This window comes from Papio anubis, chromosome 20 (genome assembly GCF_008728515.1).
Source record: "Papio anubis isolate 15944 chromosome 20, Panubis1.0, whole genome shotgun sequence".
Lineage (NCBI taxonomy): Eukaryota > Metazoa > Chordata > Mammalia > Primates > Cercopithecidae > Papio > Papio anubis.
The window spans coordinates 22961264-22985689 of NC_044995.1; the positions used below are offsets into that span (position 1 = coordinate 22961264).

The 24426-nt window shown below is 59.7% G+C and overlaps 1 protein-coding gene across 2 annotated transcripts in view; it reads left to right on the forward strand.

Annotated features, from left to right (window-relative positions):
* Nucleotides 1-21207, forward strand: part of PEPD (peptidase D) — a 139678-nt gene extending 118471 nt beyond the window's left edge. For both annotated transcript variants that reach the window (XM_009194106.3, XM_009194105.4), the window contains exons 12-15: nt 6718-6866; nt 16753-16937; nt 20103-20294; nt 20676-21207. In XM_009194106.3, coding sequence (XP_009192370.3) covers nt 6718-6866; nt 16753-16937; nt 20103-20294; nt 20676-20813 — 664 coding nt within the window. In that variant the 3' untranslated portion in view covers nt 20814-21207. The remainder of the gene's footprint in view (nt 1-6717; nt 6867-16752; nt 16938-20102; nt 20295-20675) is intronic.
* Nucleotides 21208-24426: the final 3219 nt, after the last annotated feature.

The following is a 24426-nucleotide window of genomic DNA, read 5'->3' on the forward strand; positions in this document are numbered from 1 at the left end:
ATCAGAGCCGGTCCAGGGCAGCCAGATTATACAGCTGTACTGGAGAAGGGTTGGGGGTACTAAGGGGAGACCAGCCTTTTCCAATCCTCTCTCCACAGTCCCAGATACGAGCACTCCCCCAGCACTCACGCACATGGATACACACACAGGGAGCTGACCGAGGCCGTGCTGCGTGGCAGTGATCACGGGGCAAGCCCCTGCCTCCCTGTCTCGCAGTGGCCACCTAGCACAGTGTGGGCCCTCTTCGGGCGAGAGCGGCAGCCCCGGTGTCCTCACTGAGCTGGGCAGGCCAGGCCCTGATGCCCACTTCCAGCAGCTGGTTCTGCAGCACAGGCTGGAGGTGCGAGCCACAGGCAGAGCTCGGACCAGGCCTGGTTTATTCTCAGACAGCTCCCGTCCCATGGCTGTCCTGTTCTGTGTCTTCAGCCCAAAAGTGTCCTCCATGTTGTGTGTGCCAAGTGGGGTTTGGGGTTGGCTAGGCCCCCCTCCCACTCCTCCATCCTTTACCCTTCCAGCAGCTTCCCTGGAGCTAGGCTGAGTCCACTGTTGGCCACAGTCATGGCCCGAGAGGGCCTGTGATCCAGACACCCTGGTTTCTCCTTCAGGTCAGGCGTGTCAGCCAAGGACTGAGACAGACATCCTGAGGGCCGTCCCTTACCCCCAGCCAGCCACCCCCGGGCCCCTTCACACTTCTCTGGGCGGCATCCGCCCCACCCGCTCGCATGCAGGCAGGGGTGAGGGGTGGGACTTTGTGGTGGCTGCACACCCTCTCAGCCTGGTTCAGAGCCAAGCGGCCCTGTGTGGGGCCTGTAGCCACCAAGCCTCTGGGGGTTTTGCTGTTGTTCTCAGAGCCTTTTCCTGCTGCGACCCTGGGGTTCACCATGAACCCCATCTCCAAGTCACCGTATCAGAGGGGCCATTCGCTGCTTTTTGTTTTCCTTTTTAAAGCACCCGGGCAGACTTTCAAGAACAGGGTTACAAAAGCGTAGCACGCCTGCTAATTAACTTTCTGCACGGTCACAGAGAGCGAGGCGCCTGAGGTCACTGAGGCGTTATAAGTGGGAGGCCCTAGAAGACCCCTCCCCACTCAGTCCAGCCCCTAGCAGGTTTGTGTGAGCACAGAGGTGACCAGGACTCATCCCCCCGCTCCTCCTGGTCATCTTCTGAGCCCCTGTGTGCTGCCCCTTCCTTCCACAAACAGCCTGGGCTATGGGCACCAGAGCCACTGCAGGCCAGCACGCTTTGCAGCTGGGGCAGGGGGCGCATGGTCCGTGATTCCGGGAAGCAGTGCGTCCAGAGAGGGCCCACCCCTCGCAGCACTCCAGGCCTGAGGCCTCCCCAGGTCCCAGGCAGGCTCACCCCACAGGGCAGAGGTGGAGGGCTCTGGTTGGGAAAGCAGCTGGGACACTCCTCCTGCCTCCCTCACTTCTCAGGTGGTGTGGGTTGGGGGACGGGCCTTAACCTACTGTGGCCCCTCGCAGAGTTTCTAGAGCACGTGTCCCAGAATGCCCCAGGCCTTGGTTGCCCCAGTCAGGATGCAGCGGGTGGGCAGTGAGCCGGTCCTTCCAGCACTGGCCAGAAGAGGGCAGCATTGTCTCAGGATGGTAGGCCAGGCCTCACCCCTGCTGGATCTGGTCTTCTGTGTTGCTCCTGGGCATGGGGGGTGGGTGGCCAGCCTGGCTAGGCAGAGACACCTGTGCCAGCCCTCACACTCAGCAGCCACCAGGGCCCTCTTCCCCTCCTTCCCTGTCTAGATAATGGCGAGCCCTCACCTCTGCAGGCTGTGGGGTGCCCGCTCACCCAGGACCTTAGCAGCCACCTTGGCCTCACGTGGGCCCTGTAGCCGGGGATGCGGCGATCCTACTCACTCCTGCTGTCTATTCAGCCTGTGTCTGTCTGCCACCATCGCGCTGCGGCCCCCACAGGTGGCAAGCTCCTGGGGACCCCCTCGCCCTGCTCCACCTGGGGCCCGGTACCTTGGGGAGCTCCAGAGTACAGTGTTGTCCCCAGGCCTGCTCTCTGCTGCCCGGCCCATCCCAGCCCTCCCCCACCGCCTTCCTATTCCCTCTGAGGGAGGCTTGTTGTCACCAGCCAGCCCTGCCCTGAGCACTCTGCAGTCTTAAAGACATGCTCTTGGGGGCCACAGAATGCCTTCCGGAGGGTCCAGACCCACAGGCGTGGCTGTTTCATCCCATCCCAGTTAGCAGCATGCTCTCCATTCTCACCTGTCCTCACACACGTGGACAGGACTGGGTATGAGCTGACACCTGCCCACGCGTTTTCAGTTTGTCTCTTGTTTGTGCTTTGTGGCTGCACCCTCAGCTGATGTCATGACCCACAGCTTGAACAGCACTTGTCCAGACGGCCCGGGTGCTCCGAGACATCATGAGACACTGGTCACCAAAAAAAGCAAAATGCAGCATGTGCTGTGCATGTGACTCTCCCTCCCGCCTGCCAAGGCCACTGCCCTGACGCCCGGGCCTCACCCCACTGTGCTTTCCTGGCAGCTGTCCTTGTGTCTCACCCACCTCTCGACAAGACACCCCACAGTGCTCTTCTGGGACCCTGGACCCTCGCTGGTGCCGTGCCTCTGTCCATGTCATGTGTAAAATGGCAATGCCAGTTCCCTCCGGACACCCAGGAGGCCCACAGCATGCAGCTGCTCCCGTCACCCACCGCGTGCACCAGGGATTGCTGGCTCTGGGTACCAGAAGCTGCTGCTGTCGTGGGCTGGTGGCACGGGCAGCTTTCCTGTATGCCCAGGCCCTGGAGGAGTGGCCATCACACGGGAAGGGAGCAGAGACGCCCAGGAAGGCACTGCAGAGAGGTCCCCTTGGTGGGTTAGGCCATGGCACGAGGAGCCTCAAGGACTCCGAGTGGTGGCCTTTGCCCCTGCTGGCCATGCTTGGAGCTTGGCACTCCACGGAAGGCCTGGCTAGGAGCAGGCAGCTAGCCCATGCACCCTGGAGACCACAGCTCGCCACCGTGTCTGCAGGGGCCGCCCACTGCAGCAGACGAAGGGAAAAGTGACCCGTACGCCTTCCTTTCTGTCTCACACTGAGGAGAAGCAAGGGCTTCCTGCTGCTCAGAAATCGCCCAGCCTGGCCTGGGACACCGACCAGGGCAGCTGCACGTCAGAGTCTGAAATGCTCCTGCAGGCCCGAATATGAGCGCGTGTAAAATGTTGGATTGAACAGCTAAGAGCTGTGCCACTACTCAGGAGATTCAAATGAAACTGCAAACCAAGTCCAAAGTGACTCTCATATAAACATTGCAGCATTTCCCCCAGAAAACTGTTCCCAAGCCTGCTGTCACTGGCCGACCCATCTTGGAGGCCTTCTGCCTGTGGGCTGGCGGGTCCCTGCCGTGGGGCCCAGGGAGGGTCTGGGTGGGCCAATGGTGGCAGGTAGCCCGGGCCCAGAGCTACCGAGAAGGAGCCAGAAACAGAGCCCTTAGAACACATGTGGGGAGTGAAACGCCAGCACGTTGCTTGGAGATGCGTCCTGTCTCCCAGATGTCTTGTATTATCACAGACTCACTTGGCCAAAGATGGTAGGGTCCCCAGACGGCCAGGAAGGAGGGATCCTGCGTTCCTGTTCTCGATTGAGCCAACGTATGACCGAATTCTCCATTGTCGGTTTGCATTCAGAGGATGGATGAAGTGGACACAGAGGAGCGGGAGGGAGATGATTTATCAAAGCCATGGCTTTCGTCCCTGGATTCCAGAAAAGCTTGCATCTGAATAACTTATGTGTGTAGAAACTCTAGGGGGATTTTTTTTTTTTTTTTTTTTTTAAGGCAGAAAAAGATAGGGAACTGAGAGGAGCACGAAAATAGACTTCAGCTCCGTACCGGAGCCTCGCTGGGCGGGATGGAACTGGCTGGTTGGGTGTATACTTCCCTCTCCAGAAAGCGGATCATTTTCAAACAAAAAATACAGTTACAGTCTTCTACAGGCTAGAAGATAAAGTCAGGCTGGCGGACGATATCCAGGCACCCACCATCCCATGTTCTTTCTGGCGAGAGTTTGGGGAACTGGGATCCGAGTCTGGTCTGCACTGGAGAACAGTCTTGTTTTTACACTCCTAGATGATTCCATCGTTTGGGGTATTCTTGTGGGCTTCCTGTTTTTTTTTTGTTTTGTTTTTTGTGTGTTTTTTTTTTGAACAATGCTTCAGTTTCTGCCTTTCCTGTTGTATCAGCACAGTCCGGTAGGACTTTCTCCCCCGGCTGCTGCTGCAGGTCACCTTCTGATGTGGCCCCTCCTAGGAATCCGTGTCCCCCATACTCCTGGCCCTGTCCTCTCTGCCCAGGCTATTCTTGCATGTTGTAAAACCAACAAACCACAATCCATTTTTCTTGGTCGACTCTGGGGAACCTAAATGAAAACGCTTAGCTGTCCCCAGGCAAAACTGGGCTATGGTCCACACGGCTCCACTCCCCACTGCTGGCCCCAAGAGGACACAGAGCTACAGCAGTGGGAGGGTCCCATTTTACAGATGGAAAAACTGAGGCCCTGAAGGCTGAGCGTTGCAGCTGGGATCAAAGAACCCATTGCTGGGCTCCAAGTTGTTTACCCTCCTGACTCAGGGCTTTCCTGGACCCGTGATCCGAGCCTCAGTTTCCCTTCAGTTTAGAGCTTCCATGTGCCCTGCCCTCCCGGCCAGCCATGGGGAAGCCTAGGCCCTGTGCAGGAGTAAACTTGCAGGGAATTGTTGGCCCAAGCAGCCCACTGCATCCGGAGATCCTGTGACTTTGACCTACCCTGAAGCTCCCTGTTGTGCAGGCGGGGCTCCTCCCCAGCCCTGAGAGTCACCTGAGGCGTTATCTGGACCTTTCTGCCCTGTTGACACTGCTTATGATGTTTTGCAATCAGAAAAGACAGGAGATTAAAAAGTGCCCGGCTGGGGACTTTGGATTTCAGCAAAGCGCCCTGGCCGTGCATTCGAGTTTTTCCTTTAGAAATCTGCCTCCGTGGGGCGGCTGATGCTGCCTGTCCGGCCACGTGGCCCTGCTCCTTGCTCCACATGGGGCCAGGCTCCTCTACCCCCGGCTCCCTCCCATGGGACAGGACCCCCCACAGGCAGGCACATAGGCAGCTTCTGGAATGTTTGTGGAGCGGCTGTGTTTACCGTGAGAGCTGGGATTTGGGTGAAAGGCCCTCAGGATGGAAGCCACGGCTGTGTCCCTGGCCTCAGACTTGTCGGGACTCACGTGGCTACAGATGGACCCCATGGGAAGCCCAGGGTGGAGCTAAAGAGGGGCGGCTGCGCTTGGCCCTCCCGGCTCTGGTTCTGGACCCTGTAGCCGTGGTGGGCTCTGGTCCTAGGGCTGGACCAGCTTCCCCCAGCCAGGGCCGTCACCATCAGCATCATGACTTGGCCATGACCTGTGAAGGGGCTGGTGGGCCCGAGGGTTCCGCTCTGTGTCTGCTGCCTGCAGCCTCCCGAGGTGCCTAGGGGGGACGGGATGGAAAGGGGCACCACCTGTGCCCCTCCGCCCCTCAGCCAGACTCAGCCTTGTCCACCTGGGCTGCTTCCGGGAAGTCCTGGGAGGCAGGTTTGGATCCAGCAGCCTTTCCCACATTCTGTCCCTTACACACCACAGGATGAGTGGGAGGCTGCTGCTCTGCTGTTGCCCAGAGAGGGCCCCGAGGTCCTCTGCACAGCAAGGACAGGCCCTACTCCTCCCGGGCCCTGCTGTGCCAAGGGTCCCTCTCATGGGCCATCCAGAGGGCAGCCCCAGCCACCATCCTCCTGCCTCAGCAGGCCTCCTGTCATCTATCCCACGCCATCTGTCCCATGCCGTCCTGCCTCTCTGCTGGCCCCCAGACCCCTCCCATCCTGGACTGCCGGCACCTCTGCCCCATTCTTCATGCCCCCGCCTGCATCCTGCTGGTCTCTGCGGCCGCCGGAGGGTGCCAGGGTGCAGGTGGACAGGGTGAGGGGCCCACCTGGCTTCCAGGGGCGTGTGGCCAGCAGGCCCTGGGAAAGCCTTGCTGGACATGAGGCTGTCACTTCCTCCCTCCCACCCCCTTGGGCAGAGGGGTAGTATCGGGCACATCCCTCCAGCTAGGGGGCCCCAGAGCTGCAGCAGAGCTAGAGGCCCTAGCCGCCGACTGAGTTTCCGCGCAATGCTCTGGGTCCCGGAAGAAGCATGTGGTGCAATTCAGGCTCCGAGTTCTAGGCCGTGCATCCCACCCGGGGCCCCTGCCCAGCCCCCTCCTCCTCTTCTTCCCACAAGCACGGCCTCAGCCTGTGCTCTTTGCTGGGTGCAGGGAGACCCTGGGAGGGCCTGTTGGGGTGCCAGGTGGAGGCCAGGCAGAGTGCGGGGTCCTGGGGCATCTCTGCCTCCTTAGTTCTCCAAGCAAGTCTCCACAGCTGAGCTCTCAGAGGCCAGGCCACGGGGGCAGGGGTCATCTGCATAGGACAGCCCCGCTCCCCTCAGCCTTCCCTGCCCAGGCTGAGCCCTGAACCCCTTTTTCCCTGGAAGACACAGGTCTTCCAGGATGGCTTCGCGTTTCTTTGCTGCCCACGCACCCATGGGAGACACCAGGTGGCAGTTCCCCACACCAGTCTCATTGTGAGGGGGAGTAGCCTCTGCTGCATCCAGGACCCGGGACAGCTGCCCTTGAATCCAGGGCAGGCGGGGAGCGGGAAGGGTAAGAGGGGTGGTGGCGCCCCAGTACTCACCTGCCCTGCCCTCCTATCTCCGCAGCCTGTTCGACATGGGCGGTGAGTATTACTGCTTCGCTTCCGACATCACCTGCTCCTTTCCCGCCAACGGCAAGTTCACTGCGGACCAGAAGGCTGTCTACGAGGCGGTACTGCGGAGCTGCCGCGCCGTCATGGGTGCCATGAAGCCAGGTGAGCAGCGGGGCGGTGGGGGGAGGCACACCTAGCGTGGTGTTGGGGGTGCTGCTGTGTGGCAGGTGCCTGCGGGAACTGGGCCTGCGTGGCGTGACTTGAATCTCTCCACACTCCGGATGCTTAGTCCCTGAGTTTCCAGTGGTCTCTCCTAGGAAACAGGGCTGACCACCAGGCAGGGACAGACAGAACCGGGAACTGGGGACTCAGGCCAAGGCCCCCCCATCTGGTGGCCTCCACCTGCACATCTCCCCTGGCCGCCAGCACACCAGCCTGTCTCCTGCTTTGTCCTTAAGCGGTGTCTTCTCCAGGGAGGGCTCAGCCCACTTTGGACGCTGGCATGGGGTCAGAGCAGGTTCAGGTCCCGCCAGTGCTCTGTGGCCTTGGGTGGAAAGCCCTCCTCTGGGTGGCTATGTCCACGTCTGTAAATGGGGAGGCAGCGACTCACGGAGACTGAGTTAAACTGTGTAAAGCACCTGCAAGGCTGCCTGGCCTGTGGCACTGCCCTGCAGGGGTCACAGTCACTACCGTGATGGCCATGTTGAGGCCAGCGTGGGCCCGGTGTTTCTCTCTCCTATCGGCCAGCGTAGGCCAACCTGTCATGTCCCCACCCCTCCCAACCCTGGGCAGCCTGCACAGGCCCCACTGCTACCCCTTGACCTCCCACTGCATGCCATTGATGCCATTGATGTCTGGCAGGGCAGGCAGAGGAGGTCCCCTAGAGGGAAGCCAGCATCCTCCCAACAAAGCCAGCTTTCAGGAGTTCCCCCTGGGCACCTCCTGCTGTCACCATCCCGCTCAGCCAGGCTCCTTCTGAGTGACTCCTGGGTCCTCCATAGCCCTGGCAGGGGTGGAGTCCAGCATCCACAGGATCAAACCCCAGCTTTCTGCTCTGCAACAATAGAAACCGTTTCCCAGCAGTGATGGGAGGTCCTGGCTTGTCACCTTTGCCCGGAGGAGAGAATTGAGGGATGTGGTCTTGTCATATTCTTGCTTCAAGTCTTCCAGGGCTTCAACACAGCCCCCCTGCTGTAGTCCTTGGGTTCCCCAGAACCTGGGCAGGTTCCTATGGGCCCACCATGTGCTGGCCACCCCCTAGGCCTGGCCCTCTGCAGATACATGGCTCCCACGACTCTGACTGAGATCTGTTTGGCAGCTGCCAGGCTCCAGCCTGCAGTGCAGAAGGGCTTTCCCCGCCCACACCGGCCCAGGCACAGCTGGCCCCCCAGGGCACTCAGGCTCTGCGTCTTTGGTTATGATCTACAGAACAGTCCGCAGCCAGTTTGGTCACTTGGTGCTGCCACAAATTCACAGAGGTGGAAAATCAGGACAGAGCTGGGGCCAGGGCCGCAGCAGCCTAGGACAATGGCCCTGCACTCACAGCTAGATCGTCTGGCCAGGGCCCGCCTCAGCACACAGGCTGCAGCCACCTTCTGCAGCCTGGAGTCACCTCCATCTGGGTCATGGTCAGAGATCACCTCGTGTTGGCCAAGCCCAGGTCGTAGTCCAGCCCCCCAGCTTGCCCCCACCCTCATCCACTGCCTCCCACCCACAGCTATACAGACCTCCAGAGAGACAGGCAGGCCCAAGGCAGGCCCCTGTGTAGGGGAGCTCAGGTGTCCTTCAGGAGCCACGTGGGCTCAACGCGGGCAGAGGGGACAGCCCAGTAGAGCAAAGCTGCAGAGTCCAGGATGCAGGCCCCAGACCCAGAGTGCCTCGAGCCCAGCCCCAGCTCTGCTGCCTGCTGGCCAGGTACCTTACTTAAGCCCCAAACAGACCAAGGATAGACCCCTGCTCTCCTAAAGCAGAGTCCGGTGGGCCTGGCCAGCTCTGGGCTGTGGCATCTGGTTAGACACGGAGTGCCCTCTGTTAAGGACCCACAGAGAGCTGGCAGCTGCCCAGTGTGCCCTCAGTGTTCAAGGAAAAAGGAGGAAAGAAAGATCTGGAGCCTCCAGAACGTGGCCTCAGAACTCGATGGCTCGGATGGCTCGGCAATCGACTAAACAGTTCCCATGGCCCCACAGCCCATTGCTGGGATGAGTTGCAGCCTCGATCGCTGGCCCAAGTGCTGCTTCAGAGGGGCCCCCAGCCACCGTTGCTTTCAGAGGAGGCAGACTGTGGGCAAGCCTTTCCAGATGGTGTTCAGTCCAGCCTAGAGAGCCCCTGCCAGAGGCTGAGGAGCCACGGAGAGACGCGGGGGGCAGTGCCAGGCCCCAGCCCCACACCCTCACGCATCCAGCAGGCACAGAGCGTGACAAACGCATGAGTGCAAGCAGATGGACCCCAGATATATCCCAGAAGGAAGACGAGACAGAAAATCCAAAAGTCAAGAAGCTTGTGATGGGGCGACAGCGCTGATCAGACTCACCTGGTTTAGCGGCTACCAAGGAAAACAGCATTTTGTGCGGAATTGCTTTGCTTAAAAAGCAGCAGGCAGGCTGAGTGGCTCACACTTGTAATCCCAGCACTTGGGAGGCAGGCGGATCACTTGAGGTCGGGAGTTGAAGACCAGCATGGGCAACATGGAGAAACCCTGTCTCTACTCAAATTACACCAATGAGCTGGGCGTGATGGCTCACGCCTGTAATCCCAGCTACTCAGGAGGCTGAGGCACGAGAATCGAATCGCTTGAACCTGGCAGGCGGAGGTGGCAGTGAGCCAAGATCGCACCACTGCACTCCAGCTTGGGTGATGGAGTGAGACCCTGTCTCAAAAAACCAAAAAAAAGGAGCTGCCACCCCTGAATATGAATATACAGGTGTCTCCAGGCAGATGGGTGGTGAGGACAGAAGAGCGCCAGACGGCGTGGCCAGCGGGCCCTTGTGGGTAAAAGGAAGAGGGAGTGACAGCGTGAATTCCCGTGCACCTGTGAGAACCACAAAGGAGGTGCAGGAAGGGACGGGGCAGAGTGCTCGCTGTATCCCTTCTTCTTCTTTCTGACTCTTCGGCCATAGGAAGCATCCCCCGTTAGCTGTCAAATCCAGCCTCCACGAAGCAGTTGCCCAAGGGGCGCCACTCCTCCCTCCTTCACTCTGGGGATGAGAATTTCTTGCTCAGTTTTGAATACCAGTAGTCACTTGAATGAATGATCAGTGTTTCAGATCCAGCAGGAGGATCTGGCAGGTGAGCTTGGCCTGCAGTGTATTCACCTGGTACCTGTGAGCACACTCCTCTACCCTCCACAGAGGGCCCTCCGCCAGGCACAGCCTCTCAGGTAGACCGGAGTCTCTCAGACACCCTCCACGTACAGGGCTGGCCTCCCACTCTGTAGCCGTGCCAAGGTGGGCTGTGTCATTGCAGACTGTGTCACCATCACATCAAGTAGTAGTGTCAGACATCCACGAGCAGTTGTGAAATCCAGATGTCCAGGAAGTCAGAGCCCCAGGCTGCAAGGGGCTGAGGCTCCCAGCGGTGAAGCAGAGGTGTGAGGGGCAGGGGCCCACCGAGCCCAGCAACCCTGGACACCCAAGCATCAGGCTGATGAGCTCCGCATGGTCAGCGGGCAGTGCTGGGCCCATCAGGGAGCCAGAGGCAGCACCAGGCCGCGGGGAGCAAGACGGCGGATTGACACAGCACGGGGGGGCCGAGGCCCAGCGGGTGTTTGGTGGGAAAGCCATTGTCTTCCCCCTCAGTCCTGTGCCGAGACCGGGGATGGCCCCGCCCTGGCTGGCCTCACCTGCAGGAATGCTTGCTGCGGCCTGGGCAGGACCTGGATGACATCGCCACAGCTGGCATCCTGGCCAGCTCAGTGGCCCAACTCAGCAGCCCCACGTCTGTCCAGAAAGTGGCCAGGCCTGTGGGCAAGTCCCCAAGCCCCACGTGGCACTGAGAAAGGCCTGAGCTCGGTCTCCCGTCCCGTGGTGCTGCCTGATTCATGCTGACTCTCGGGGCAGGCACAGGCCTCAGGCCTGGCAGGGGTGTCTGGGCCATCAGGCCAAGCCCAGCTAGGCTCGTCTCAGACCATGGGAGGCAGGTCCTCGCCCAGCTCCACTCCCGCCCACCACTGGGCTTCACTGCCCAGACCCAGCCTAGGGTCTGGAGGATCCCTGTGTAAGGGAATGGAGCAGATCCCCAGCAGGCCCCCCCACACCTACCACCCGCACTGAGCTTTGTGACACTAATGTCCCCCAAGGGCAGAGTCGGACTCCATCTGGATCACACACAGTGATGGCCCGTGGGGCAGGCCCTGGGCCCACAGAGCTGCCCTCCGGATGGGGCAGGTCACCTCCCGTAGCATCAGGGAGGCCGTGACCAGGTCAGCCCCCTGCCCCGTCCCGGCGGAAATGCCCTGGGTTTGTGGGTTCAATTCCTGGGCCAAGACAAACACCCCACCGAGACTGCCCGACGGCATCCTGTGACCTTCCAGGGAGAGTAAATAAAGCAGGAAACCCCATAGCTAAGCCCAAAGGAGAGGCAGGAAAGAACGATCAGGACGCTGGGGAGTTGAGGAATGCAGGCCTTGGCCCCCGATCCTAGGGCCGGAGGGGGAGCATTCCTCACTGTCACTCACAGTCAGTGAAGAAGGAGGCTGCGCTCGCTCAGACCGGAACATTACCCAGCTGCTGGGAGTCCATAGGCGAGTGGCAGGCCAGGCCCGGCAGCTGCAGGACCTCGGGGAGTGCCATGCACGGGAGGCTGGATGGGATCCAAGCTCAGCGCGCCTCCTGTGTTGGGGCAGGCTGCTCTCCCCATGCAGACCCCTGCCTGCATGGTGAGGGGAACAGGGGGAAGCACTGCTAGGACGGATGGGTGAGCCCGGCAGGGTGGCCCTGAGCCAGGGTCTGCATTGGCACAGCCACAGCAGGAAGGCTGTACCTAGAAGCAGCACAGCTGTCCCCATCCCATGGGCTCAGTCCCTGCAGCCACCCTGGAGCTCCAGAGGACCCCAGCACTGAGGGCCCCACACCTTCTGCCTGTAAGACTCCTGCAGCCTCGCCTCCCAGCCCCTACCCAGCTCCCTCTCCTCCTCGCCCACCTGCCCTCCTTGGCTTCCCCGCCTTCCTCTCCTCTTTCCCGTGCTCACCCAGGAGCTTCTTGTGCCCCTGTCACTGGGGGCCCAGCTCCTATCAACCTGGAACAGCAGTGGTGGCCCACGATTGTGTTTCGTCCCCCACTCCTGGCTCTGTCCCTGCCCTCAGGGTCCTGGCCACTTGTGACTGACGGGGTGCTGCTGATGTCAGAGGAGGGGAAAGAAGTGACAGGAAGTGCCCCCGCCTGCAAAACAGGCCTGACGGGGTGAGAGGGGGGCACTGAGGCATGGGGTGACCAGGTGGCTGGCAGGGACCCAGCAGCAATGGCCCCGGCCCACCTGGCATATGTCTCCTGTGGCCCCGTGGTCAGGGGCACCTCTGCCAGCTTTGCTCCCCTCCCAGCCAGCGCCAGGGGCAGGGGCCCAGCCGCTAGACTTCCGGTCAGGCCTCATCCTCCGAGACGGCATGGAGTGCAGGGCTCAGGCAGACAGGCATGGCAGCCACGTGCCACCCCAGCCACAGATACCCTCTGTGGCAGGCGCCAGGACGGGGAGGGCTGTCTTCAGTGTGGGCACCATGTCCACCCCTCCTGCCGGCCACAACGGTGAGCCAGTTCCCTGGCCTCTTCTTACTCCTTGGGGCACTCTGCCAGGGTGTGGGGGAGGAGACTCAAGGAGCAGCCTGGGCCAACACAGCACCCGCTCTCGTACAGGGCGCGCGGGCCCCCAGAAGTTCTGGCAGCAGACTGGGTTCTACCCACATCCCATGCAGGGTGGGGTGAGCTGGAAGTCCTCAGCCCCATGCCAGCTCAGCCAGCCCTCAGGGCCTGCCCTGGGACCCCGGCCAGAGCCTGCTGTCCTGCACCCCCAGAGCCTGGCTCACTCCCATCCATCCCGAGGGCCGTGTTCCACAAATGAAGCGCGCTCTTTGTCTGGAAGCAGCTCTGAGGACGCTGCCTTTGTAGCTGGGTCAGGCCCCGGAGCCCCTGGGGCTGTCACACTCCGGGTAGGAGGCCTCGGGGCTGTGATGGATGCTTTGAGGCTCCAAGGAGCTGGCCTGGGCCCTAGGCTCAGCAGGAGCGGGTGCCGCCTGAGGAGACCAAGTGGACTCAGAAGACCACCCAGGGGCCGCTCTGGCCACACTTGGGGACTGGGCGGCGGGAGCAGCGGGGCTTATTCCTCTGAGCCCTGCCATTTCACGGGGCCATGATGGGACACTAACCTAGAGGCTGCCCTGCCCATTCTAGGGTCTGAGTACACAGAGGAGTGGGGGATGGGGCACAACACTGGCTGCAAGAGAGCCATGAGGGAGGCTGGGGCTCCCCTCGTTCCAGGAGTTTACCAAGCACCTGCTGCGTGCCAGGCAGACAGCAGGGTACGGGCACCGCCCTTGCAAGGCCCAGAGGTCATAACCAGGCCCAGCTGTGCTGTGTGTGCCATGAACTCTCAAAGCACAGGAAGGGGCAATCAGAGTGGGCTTCCTGGAGGAGGAGCCTCAACACAGGCCCACCGGAGGAATAGGAGCACGTCTGGGAAAAGGGGCTCGGAGGAGGTGGCCCCAGCTAAGGAAACAGCAGGTGGGGAGGGCCAGTTCTTGGGACCCATGGCCTTGGTCTGGCCGCCCCTCCCAGGAGTGGGTGAGGGAGAGGCTGGAGACCAGGCCAGGCTGAGAACCTGGGCTTCAAATGGGGCTTTTTGCCCCATTCATTCTAAAGAGATGGCCCAGGCATCCGAGGGTTGTGCAGCGGCAGAGGGAGCTGGGCAGACTCCAGGAGGGGTGGGGCAGGTGCAGGGGTGCTCTGGAAAGCCAGAAGGAGGTTTGGCACTTGCTGGGGGTTGGGGCATGCAGGGCAGCTGCTGCCCAGCTTCTGCTGTGTGATTCCCAGTGTGGCATCTGGCTATAGCTTGGCTAGGGGCTGGGGGTGCCTTCCAGCCTGGACTAGAGAGCTTGACGGTATCTCCAGGCTGCCAGGGTGGGAGGAGCCTGAGAGGGCCCGGGCCGGCAAGGGAGCCCTCAAGTTGGTGCCCACCCTGCCAGCCTAGTGCAAGGACAGTGACCCTCACACACTCCAGGGGCCCCCGCCCAGGCCATGGGTGTTGTAACCACCATCCGGGCCAGACGCTGGGGCCAAGTTGCTGGAGGTTGAATCACTGTCACAACCCTAACCACACACAGGCAGAAACTCCCCGCTCCCGGCCAAGAGAGTTGTGTGCAAGGCCTTCCCCGAGGGTGCACAGGCGAGGAAGACCAGCGGCGCCGAGGGGACCCCCGGGCCGGCACGTCTGGGCGGCGCCGGGCCTGCCCCCGGGAAGGGCCACCGCGGAGCATGATTTATACCTGATTCCCGCCCTCTGCGGAGGCTGGGCCAAGAACACAGCCCACTACTGAAGTTAGCCTGGTTGGAAGGCTGGCTGCACTTCCCGGGGCTCCCCTTTGGTGACCAGAGAAGGGCCCGTCCAAGAGGAAGCAGTTGAGCTGGGCTTGGGGCACGAGCCACGCACAGGAGGCCTCCCAGCACCACGTGCCAGCTTTGCAGGCTGTTGGGGGACCTGAGGGGCACTCACTTTATGCCGGGCCCAGCGGTGCCCTCGGGAGACCCCCACCCTCGGAGTGAGACATGAGAAGCAAACGAGCATATCCGTCCAGGGGACTGCTGCAGGCTGGATGGACGGTGCAAGGAGAAATCACCAAGCCTGGGACAGCAAGGCAGGAAGGTCTCCCCTGAGAGGGGACAGCTTTTATGCAGAGACCCCTCGGATGAGGCATCACAGGCCAAGGCCTGGCACAGGCCACAGCAAAGGGCCTGAGGTAAAAAAGCCTGTGTGCCTTAAGGTGGCCTGGTCTCTGGAGGATGCGGCAGCAGGGAGGAAGGGCAAGGTGGGCCGGGATTGTGCGGGCTGGGGTTTCAGAAGAGCAGCAGCAGAGGCTGGGCAGGCTTGGCGCATACCCTAGGAACAAATGAACATCAAGTGTGGAACCGGGGCTGGCTGGTCATGCACGATGGAGGAATGGTGTCCGGGGTGCTGTCCCCAGCCCCCAGGTGACAGAGGCTCACAGAGGTGGGGGAGCAGCCAAGTGGGCTCCAGTTACTCAGGTCTCCTTTTTTGGGATGCTGTGCCCTTCAGAAAACCCAGGGGTGCAGGCCGGGCCAGCCAGGAGTGTGTGTGCGCCCAGGGCTGCCCCAGACACAGGGCAGTGGTAACCAGAGTTGCCACAGGCCTGCCCGGGCTCTCCCCCATGCCAGACCCCAGACCCCAGGATGGCCGCCCCCACCTCAGCCCCTTGGAGGCTGGGGCAGGGAGCTGGGCTCTGAGGAGGATCCCTGCTCTGTGTAGGGGGTGGGGACAGGTCTGAGCGTCTCCACCCCTGCCACCCTTAGGCCACAGCCATGGCAGAGGCGCTGCGCTGTGAATGGCAGGCAACAGCCCTACTGCCTGCCCAAAGCCGTGTGCCCCCAGCCCGCCTGATATCCAGCACCGGGGTGGCCAACTCTGGCACTAAAGGGGTCCCAACATGAGGGACTTGTGCCCAGTGAGTGTCGGGGGTGATGGCCTGTGTCCCAGTGTGGACTTTCATCCCTGTTCGCCAGCTGAACCCATCATCTGCCCTCCGCCAGCCACAGAGGTTCAGAATCCTGCGTCTCACAGCCCAGCCCTCGTCAGCTCAGGGTCTCCTGGGCCCCTCCCACAGCAGCGATCGGCAGTGACGGGCCATGCAGGGCAGGCTCTGGCTCTGCGCCAAGGCAGGGTCTGGCAGGGAGGCCCTTAGGAGCCAAGGTCACTCCGCCTGGTGGGGGCTGGACCTCACCAGGAGGTGCCGCAGGGAATTGCCGGGTGCCCTCTCCAGCCAGGGAGCTGCGCATTGATCAGGGCCCCCTGCCACGCACCTGGCCAGAGTGTCCTGGGGCCCCAGCCTCTGCCAGAACATGGCCTGCCCAAACCCAGCCCCCATGGGGTCAGGGCAGGCCTCACCTGCCTCGGGTCCTTGTCTGGTGCTCAGGCCAAGTCCAGCAGTGGAAGCTGCCATGAGGAGAGGCTGATGCTGGGATTCCACAGAGTCCGGGGGCGGGACGGGCACACCCTTGGGCTGCTGAGACTCTACGTGGGGGGCTGTCCAAGGGCCTCCTTCCTAGGGGCCATGCTCCAGAGCCCCACAGAGCCTGTGTGGCCCCCAAAGCTCTGTGCTTAGGAAGTTCTCTCCATGGTGGCCTTCGCCCCACTAACATGCGGCAGAGATGAGTTGGATTCGAAACTGGGGCTTGGACATCTTGGCTCCCCTGGAGATGGTGCCGCTGCTGTTGGCAGGCGGGGCCCCGGACCCCTGCCAGCCAGCTCGTGGGGCCGTGCCAGCCACACCTTCTCCCCAGAAACTTTTGCTCCCTGCAGCAGCTCCGGGGGTGACTCTTCCCCATTCTGGGATGTGCAGAGACCCCTCTTTTCAGCCGCGGGCTTCCCCACTACGCCACAGCAGCAAAACCCCATCAGAGCTCTGAGCCAGGGTTTGGGCCTGAGGCTCAGGGCCAGGGCCCACGGAGTCTCCCAGTGTCTGCTATTGGGGAGACATACGCATTTCTCCTCCTGGTGCCCAGGGATTTGGCTGGGTTCCCCTGGGCCCGGAAGCACAGGCTGTTCGGGGTGGACACGCCACGGGCTACAAAGTAGACCCAGGCTGGGCCCCTGGCCACAGGTGACAGGAACCTGCCCTAGGGGGAGAATGGAGGCACAAGAAGGGTCCTGCAGTCCAGAGCTTTAGCTGGGAAAGCTCAGCACGGGGGGCCACCCTAGTCCTTGTCCCTTACCCCCCGCCTCAGGCCCTCCCACCACAGCCAGTGTGAGGGCTTCGTGTCTCCTGGCCCCCGGCCCTGTGGTGTTGGCTGCTGGCCTCTGTGGCTCACGGCAGCTCCCTCTGGCCCGCAGGTGTCTGGTGGCCCGACATGCACCGCCTGGCAGACCGCATCCACCTGGAGGAGCTGGCCCACATGGGCATCCTGAGCGGCAGCGTGGACGCCATGGTCCAGGCCCACCTGGGGGCCGTGTTTATGCCTCACGGGCTCGGCCACTTCCTGGGCATTGATGTGCACGACGTGGGAGGCTACCCAGAGGTCAGTCAGTGTGGACATGGCAGGCAGAGTGGCTTGCCCATCAGCTGCCGCTGAGCCTGGCCCCCGGGGCAGGGTGGGACTCTAGGAGGCAGCAGGGGTGTATTGGGATAGCAGGGATGGACCCCCTGGCTCCATGTGGTACACGGAGGGCATGAGGAGGGGATCGGGGCCCTGGCCAAGGCAGGGATGCATCCATGAGCATTCCACAGACCTGGACATAAAAGCGGTGCTGTCTGCACTCTGGGCCCTGGTGTCAGCTGCCCAGAAGGTGGCACACAGTCAGGATACGGTGCATGGGGCCCCACAGGACAGTGGTGCCAAGGACAGGTCTTTGTGATGGAACTGCGTGGCACCCCTCACGTCCAGCCGCCTCTGGCTTCATTTAGACTTGGGGAGTTGATGAGGCTCCACCCACTGGTGACTCGCCCTGGCCCCTCACAAGCCCAGAGCAGCCCTGCTCTGCTGCTGGTTCGCCCTCTGCCTCCCAGGCCCCTGGACCACACACCTGTGACCCTGCAGCCTCCTCATCCCCAGGCATTCTGGGGACCCTTGGCAGATAAGGGAGGCTGGGGGCCATCTCCAGACAAGGCTGCCCCAGCCCTCAGAGGACCACTCAGCGGGTACGTGAGGCTTGAGGAGGCCCAACCGGGCAGGTGGCTACGGCCTCTCAGCTGGGCGGGCGGGGCGCGCCCGTCCCTGCCCTTGGCCGGCTGCCCAATGCAGGGGGCTGATTGTGCAATCGTGCACGCCCTGGGGCCCCCCAGCCGGTTAGCCAAGACAAGGCCGGCCTCTTGGCTGCAGGGTGTTTTGAAAGCACTAAGAATGATTTTTTGGCAGGGTGGGGGCGGTGGGGGGAATTGCTTAAGAGAAGCATTATTATTCAATTATTTTTTTCCTCAAGTGTAAACAGTTAAATTTGGAGAAACAAAATCAGTTTTAATTTCCTAATGTCTGTTCATCCCATTGTGCTCAGGGAGCCAAGAACTGGGCCTTCCAGACATTGTTAGCTGAGGTTCATTATTCATTAGTCGCCAAAGCGCTTTTTTTCCACCAGCAAAAATTGGCAGCAAACTGTTTTCATCTTTTCCAGTAAGCACCTCTTTGTGCTCAGAGTCTATTCTTCTGACAGATAAACATTGTGGAAAAAATATGGCTTTTCCTATAAAAGTCATTTGTTTTATTTCAGGCCTGCAGACACATCTGGGGCTCCTCTGCTTGGAGCCCAGTAAAAGTTATGGCCTTGTCAAGCCCTGTGCCCAGAGGCGGGCATGGGCACGGTGAGGGCAGGACCCCTCCCCACCCCTGAAGGCTGCACTTCCTGGACCACAGGGGCTCGTGCCCTCCCCACATGCCCAGCCCCTCCGCTTCTCTTATGACCGCGCCCGCACCCTGTTCTCAGTAGGTCTCCCGGGCAGGCCCCTAGAGCCAGCACCCCGAAGGGGCTACTGCATTGCTGGGCTGAGGCAGGCCTTGCCCCTGTGCCCGCCGGAGATCCCTTCTAATCTTCACCCACCCCCAGTTTCAGTCATGGACCTCAAGATTTCAGAGAGGAGGAAAGTTCGTTTCCCTGGCGAAACGAACCTGCCCCCCAACTGTGTAGCGGTCAGGGGTGGGCCCATGGGGATGGAGGGGTGACTGGGAGGAAGGAAACCTGACGTTGGCAGGCCCTTGCTTCCCCCAGGCCCCTGGCTTCGACCGCCGTGGGGTGGAGAGACAGGGATGGGCACTTCAGGAGTAGCATGAAGGAGAGGGATGGGCGGCGGTGGGGTGGGGGTGCCTAGCGCAGGCTTTGAATGACAGGGACGAGAAGGTCCTGGAGCAGAGACCCTGGGACCCCCAGCAGCTTCTGGGCAGGAGACAGGCCTCAGCGGAGTCCACATGCACCTCTCACTTGCACAGAGGGAATGTCACTCCATGCGGTTCCTCAGCCACGGGGCATCCCTGCCCTCCAGCCTCAGCTCCCGGTCAGCAGCCCAGAGGCAAGTGTGGTAGGGCTGGGGCCACACTAGCCAGGCTATGGTGTCTCATCGCCTCCTGCCCGGCCTGCTCTCTCCAGGTCAGCGTGGCTCTCCCTGCCCCCCGTGGAATCAGTCACAGCCTCTCTGGCCATGCCCAGCGTGGAGGCCAGGCCAGCCTGTTTCTGGTTACCTTACGTGAACTGCTAATTGGAGTCTGATGTTCTTGGCCCCCAAACAGTCAGAAATGACAGCTCCCGCTCCAGCAGCTGGGCTTCCTGGGGAGGGAGTGCAGCCCGGCAGGGCAGGCTCAGACCCTGACCAGAAAGTGTACTCGTGCCCACTGGCTCAGAGGCCCTGGCCACCGGCCGGATGGTGCCCCAGGGACCTGGGGCGAGCAGGAGCTCTCCTGTAATTCCCCGAGCACCCGCTCCTCTCAGCTGTGCCTGTGAGTGGACAAGGCCAGGCTGGGTGCGCATGGGGCAGTGTGGGGTGCAGAGAGGGTCCCTGCAGGGAGCGGCTCTACCACCGTCCCTCAGGCGTCCTCCAGGGCTGGGGGCTATTTCCCAGGGCCCTGCCGTAAGGCCCAGAGCACTCCTCTGGGAGCCACACCCGCCAAGCCACGCGCACACGGCACGTGTGCACTGGTGCACTAAGGCTGGCAGACCCACCCTGATGACGGCACCTGTCCTCCCCGGACAGTCACGTGGAAAACCTAGGCCTCGGCCTGGGGGAGCCGGGACCACGACTTCTGGGGCCAGTTTCCACTTGGGCTGCCTGGAAGGAAAGCTGTGGCCCCAAGAGGCTTCATAGCTGCCTTAAGAGCTTTTTTGGCTTCAGCGGTTTGGCATCTGCCACTCCTCTGGCCAGGAGCAGGGCCCGGCTGAGGGCAGCCCAACCCTCAGCAAGCCCCGCAGGCCTGTCTGGGCATCTCGCACTGGGTGTGTGCACATGGGTGGCCACAGGGCTTCTCAAGCGAGCCCTGGGGTAGTGTGGCCAGGGACACTGAAGATCCGGGGGTACGTGCAGGGTGGAAGAACTTATCAGGGTGCCCATGGCCCAGCAGAGCAGGGGCGAGCCTAGGCTGAGGACCTCAATGGTCAAGAGAGCCCACGAGACTGGCGCCAGCCCTCACGTGCCCATCTCTCCTGATGAGGCCACGGCGAGCCCTGGAGCTGCTCATCGGGCCCCTCATCTCTGTTCCCCACAGGGCACGGAGCGTATTGACGAGCCCGGCCTGCGGAGTCTGCGCACTGCACGGTACCTGCAGCCAGGCATGGTGCTCACCGTGGAGCCAGGCATCTACTTCATCGACCACCTCCTGGACGAGGCCCTGGCGGACCCGGCCCGTGCCTGCTTCTTTAACCGCGAGGTCCTGCAGCGCTTTCGCGGTTTTGGTGGGGTGAGTGCCCATGGGCCCCATTCTTGCTCCCAGAACATCTGCCACCAAGACAGGGGCCCTAGTGACGCCTTCCCTTGAGGTGGGCTCAGCTTGCCCCTTCGTGTGGTCTGTCACGAGATGGAGCCTCACCCCTCAATAGGAACAGACGGAGATCCTGCAAAACTCCTTCCTGCTCCAGGGGCTCCCATCCACCTGGCGAGGACAGGGTGAGCAGGTGACGTGAGCAGATGGCTCCATGAAGGAGCCTGGCGGCCACTTCCCTCTCCCAGGGAGTGTCAGCTGCTCCCAGCCCATGGTGGGGTGGGCCTGGAATGGGCCCGGCCCTCTAGCCTGGCACATGAGGCTGCTCTGAGATAATGTGTGTCTGTCGGCTTGACCCAGGTCCGCATCGAGGAGGACGTCGTGGTGACTGACAGCGGCATGGAGCTGCTGACCTGCGTGCCCCGCACCGTGGAAGAGATTGAAGCATGCATGGCAGGCTCTGACAAGGCCTTTTCCCCCTTCTCCGGCCCCAAGTAGAGCCAGCCAGAAATCCCAGCACACCCGGGGACCTGGCCTTGCAACCTCTTTTCGCGATGGGCAGCCTGCTGGTCAGCACTCCAGTAGCGAGAGACGGCACCCAGAATCAGATCCCAGCTTCGGCATTTGATCAGACCAAACAGCGCTGTTTCCTGGGGAGGAAACACTTTTTAAATTACCCTTTTGCAAGCTCACACCTTTAATCTGTTTTATACCTTGCTTATTAAATGAGCGATTTAAAATGATTGAAAACAATGCTGTTCTTTAGTAGCAACTAAAATGTGTCTTGCTGTCATTTGTATTCCTTTTCCCAGGAAAGAAGCATTTCTGATACTTTCTCTCAAAAATCAATATGCAGAATGACATTTGCAATAAAAGATTTCCTAAAATGGTCCTTTGTGCACGGCTTCCCCTTTATTCTTTATTCCTTTGCAGACGAGCATTTGGGACCCCATACACCCTGAAAAGATGGCTCACCTGGTGTCAGTGTCAAAAGTCGGTTCCAGGAAAAGGGTGCTGGCGGCACAGGCCCTCTAACGGCTGCTTCTGCCTTGAACTGGCCTGGTGGGACAAGGGCAGAGTCTTCCCTGAGGAGCCTGCTTTGAGCCCCTGGGACTCGGGGCTCTGGTGTCACCCTGTCACTTGCTCTAAGGTTTCCCAAGCCTAACAGGATCAGAACCACTGGGGCATTTGGTAAGAGATTCCTGGGACCCCCTCAGACCATCTGACTCAATCTCGAGGGGCAATGGCCTAGGAATTGTGTATTTCACAAGCGCCCGCCAGATGCTCCTAACAGACAAGTGTGAGCAGTACTCCCAGGCAAGGTGGTTTTAGCTTGTCAGTACCAGTGCAGCCTGAGGTTTGAGGTGGGGCAAGCAACGCTGCGGGAAGATCCTAGGCACTCAGGTCAGACTGGCCAAGTCACCCCGCGCCACACCTTCGCGCAAGTTAAAGGGCGGACTGATTTAACACAAGTCTTTCTGATACAGTCACTGCCTCCAAACTGGATTTCTGAAGGTGGTAGAATTACGTAGCGCTTGAGCTGCAGATATTTAAAACCGGAGACTTGCAGGGATCTCTTGTCCTTGATTTGTTTTTCATGTGGGACACCTTAGCCAAAGCCAGCCTCTGTCAGAGACACTGCCAACGAAGGCAGCGCCACAGCGAATTTGCAAAGACCGTTTGTCCTCCCTAAGTGTAGTCCTTGACTAAACTCCACCAGGCAGGAAGCTAGCCAGGGCCCAGCCATGCCTGTTGAAGTATCTGTCCTTGCCTCACCTTCTCCAGTTCTCCCAGGGTCCCACAGAACAGCCCACCCCTGGAGCTGGTTTCTAGAATTCTGTACACCATTCCAGGTTTGCCTTCTCACAGAGCTCCCATCCAGGAGTTACCAAGCCAAGGTGAAGGATGACAAGTGAGAAAAATGCCACAGATGAAACCATGAGGATGAGGGGGTGGAAAACTGTAGCTGAAGAGACAGACATTTTCAGAAGTCACCAAAGGCCAGCACGGTGGCTCACGCCTGTAACCCCAGCACTTTGGGAGGCTGAGGCAGGCGGATCATGAGGTCAGGAGATCGAGACCATCCTGGCTAACATGGTGAAACCCCGTTTCTACTAAAAAATACAAAAAATTAGCCAGGCGTGGTGGTGGGCGCCTGTAGTCCCAGCTACTCAGGAGGCTGAGGCAGGAGAATGGTGTGAACCCGGGAGATGGAGCTTGCAGTGAGCCACGATCGCACCACTGCACTCCAGCCTGGGCGACAGAGCAGGACTCCGCTTCAAAAAAAAAAAAAGCAAACAAAAAGGAGCAAGGAGAAATCTCTAATTCTATCTAAACACTTTTCAGAAGGTCACTAGGAACAGAGAGGTCACATGTTCTTCCTGAGTCACTAGGTCAAAGAGTGCTCTTTAAAAAAAAAAAAAAATTTTTTTAAATAAACAGAGACAAGGTTTTGCTATGTTAGCCAAGTTGGTCTTGAACTCCCGGCCTCAAGCAATCCTGCCTTGGCCTCCCAAAGTGCTACGATTACAGGCGTGAGTCTCCACCGGTCTCAAAGGGCATTCTTTGGAAGCATAGGTCTAGAGGGCCAGCAGTAGCTATCTCCTCTACCCCCGTGTTTGTACCTAACTGTCTCTTCTAACCTCTGCAGAAATTTGTGCGGCTTCAGAAATCCATTAGAGACCCCTCCAGAAAGCTGTATAGTGCTACAACCCTTCTGAAACTGTGTCTAGGTATTCATTCAATAAGTAATTGAGCATCTACTCTGCCAGTGCAGGATACAAACATGACCCCTCCTTTCTAAGCCTCTAGTCTCCTGAGAGGCCTTCACCTCAAAGGAGTATGAACAAATATATTGTTTCAAACACTGCAAAGTGCTGTGAAGCAAGCAACACGATAGGCTTAGCGTAGACAGCCAGGGGGCTAAGACAGAGGAGGGAGCTTGTTAGTGAAAAGTTAGGGGAGATGCTTCATTCCAGACAGAAGGAGCTGTCCCAGGAAGGGCAGAAAAGAGCTTGGAAAAGCCCTAGGGCCGAAGCAAAGTGACACAGGAGGATGGAAGGAAATTAAGTTGATGAGGGGAAACACCACGCCACAAGGAGCCTGGGTCTCACCCCGTGTGCAATGGGGAGCAACAAGATGGTTCTGGATAGCAGGCAGTGACACTGCCATCCAGTAACACTGAAGAGGAGCCAGTCACCAAGTCCAGGCAAGAGAAGAGGATGGCTCTGCATGGGAAGTCAGGGTGGGTGAAGCAGACAGGTACAGGAGCTCCATTTAGAAGGTGGAAGTGAAAGGTGGAGATGCGGAAGCGCATTTGGTTCTAACAGCTGCTTTAAACGGAGGGATGAGAGGTGGCGTTTGGGCTGCAAAAAGTGTAACGCGTGACTGTTTCACTGACAACTTTATTCCTTTTCCAAGTTCAATTCTATAACCCCCATTTCTCTAGATGCCTCTACAGCTTTCAGGCCTAGAGCTCTGTGAGGAGTGGGATATTACAGTAAAATAATACCTAGGCAATGGTGTTCTCTGAGTGTATGTAAAACTGTAAAACGCATATGAACTCTCTGGCTAGGCACAGGCAGTGGATGAGCTGATGTAACAGTGCTTTCGTCAGAAAAAGACCTGGCCCCCTCACAAAGATGTCATCGCTTGGTAAAATTCCCCAAGACACGTTATTGGATTCTAAATTACAATTAATTCAAAGAAGTGAAACGGGCCACACTTCCCATAGAAATAATTCCTGACCTCCACTTTTTATTAAGATGCAGCAAGCAGAAATTTATTTCCCAAGACATGAAAATAATTGAGGAATCATAGAAGAAAAGCATTTAAATGGCATTCCCTTGAAATACTCAATTCACATCAGCTCCCTGGACTCAACGATGTTTATGAAATCAGCAAATTCCTCTCTATACTCTATGGCATGATGTAAATGAAGACGGTGTCCACATGTACTACAAAACTCCAGATAGGGGAATGGCCTTACTTTACATTCTTTATCTACCTCGAAACAAGAATTTCTTCCCTAAATGGGAACCATGCTCTGAGACACTAGGTGATTAAACAGGAACCCATTTATTCACTTATTCCTTTCCCTATTCTGGTATAA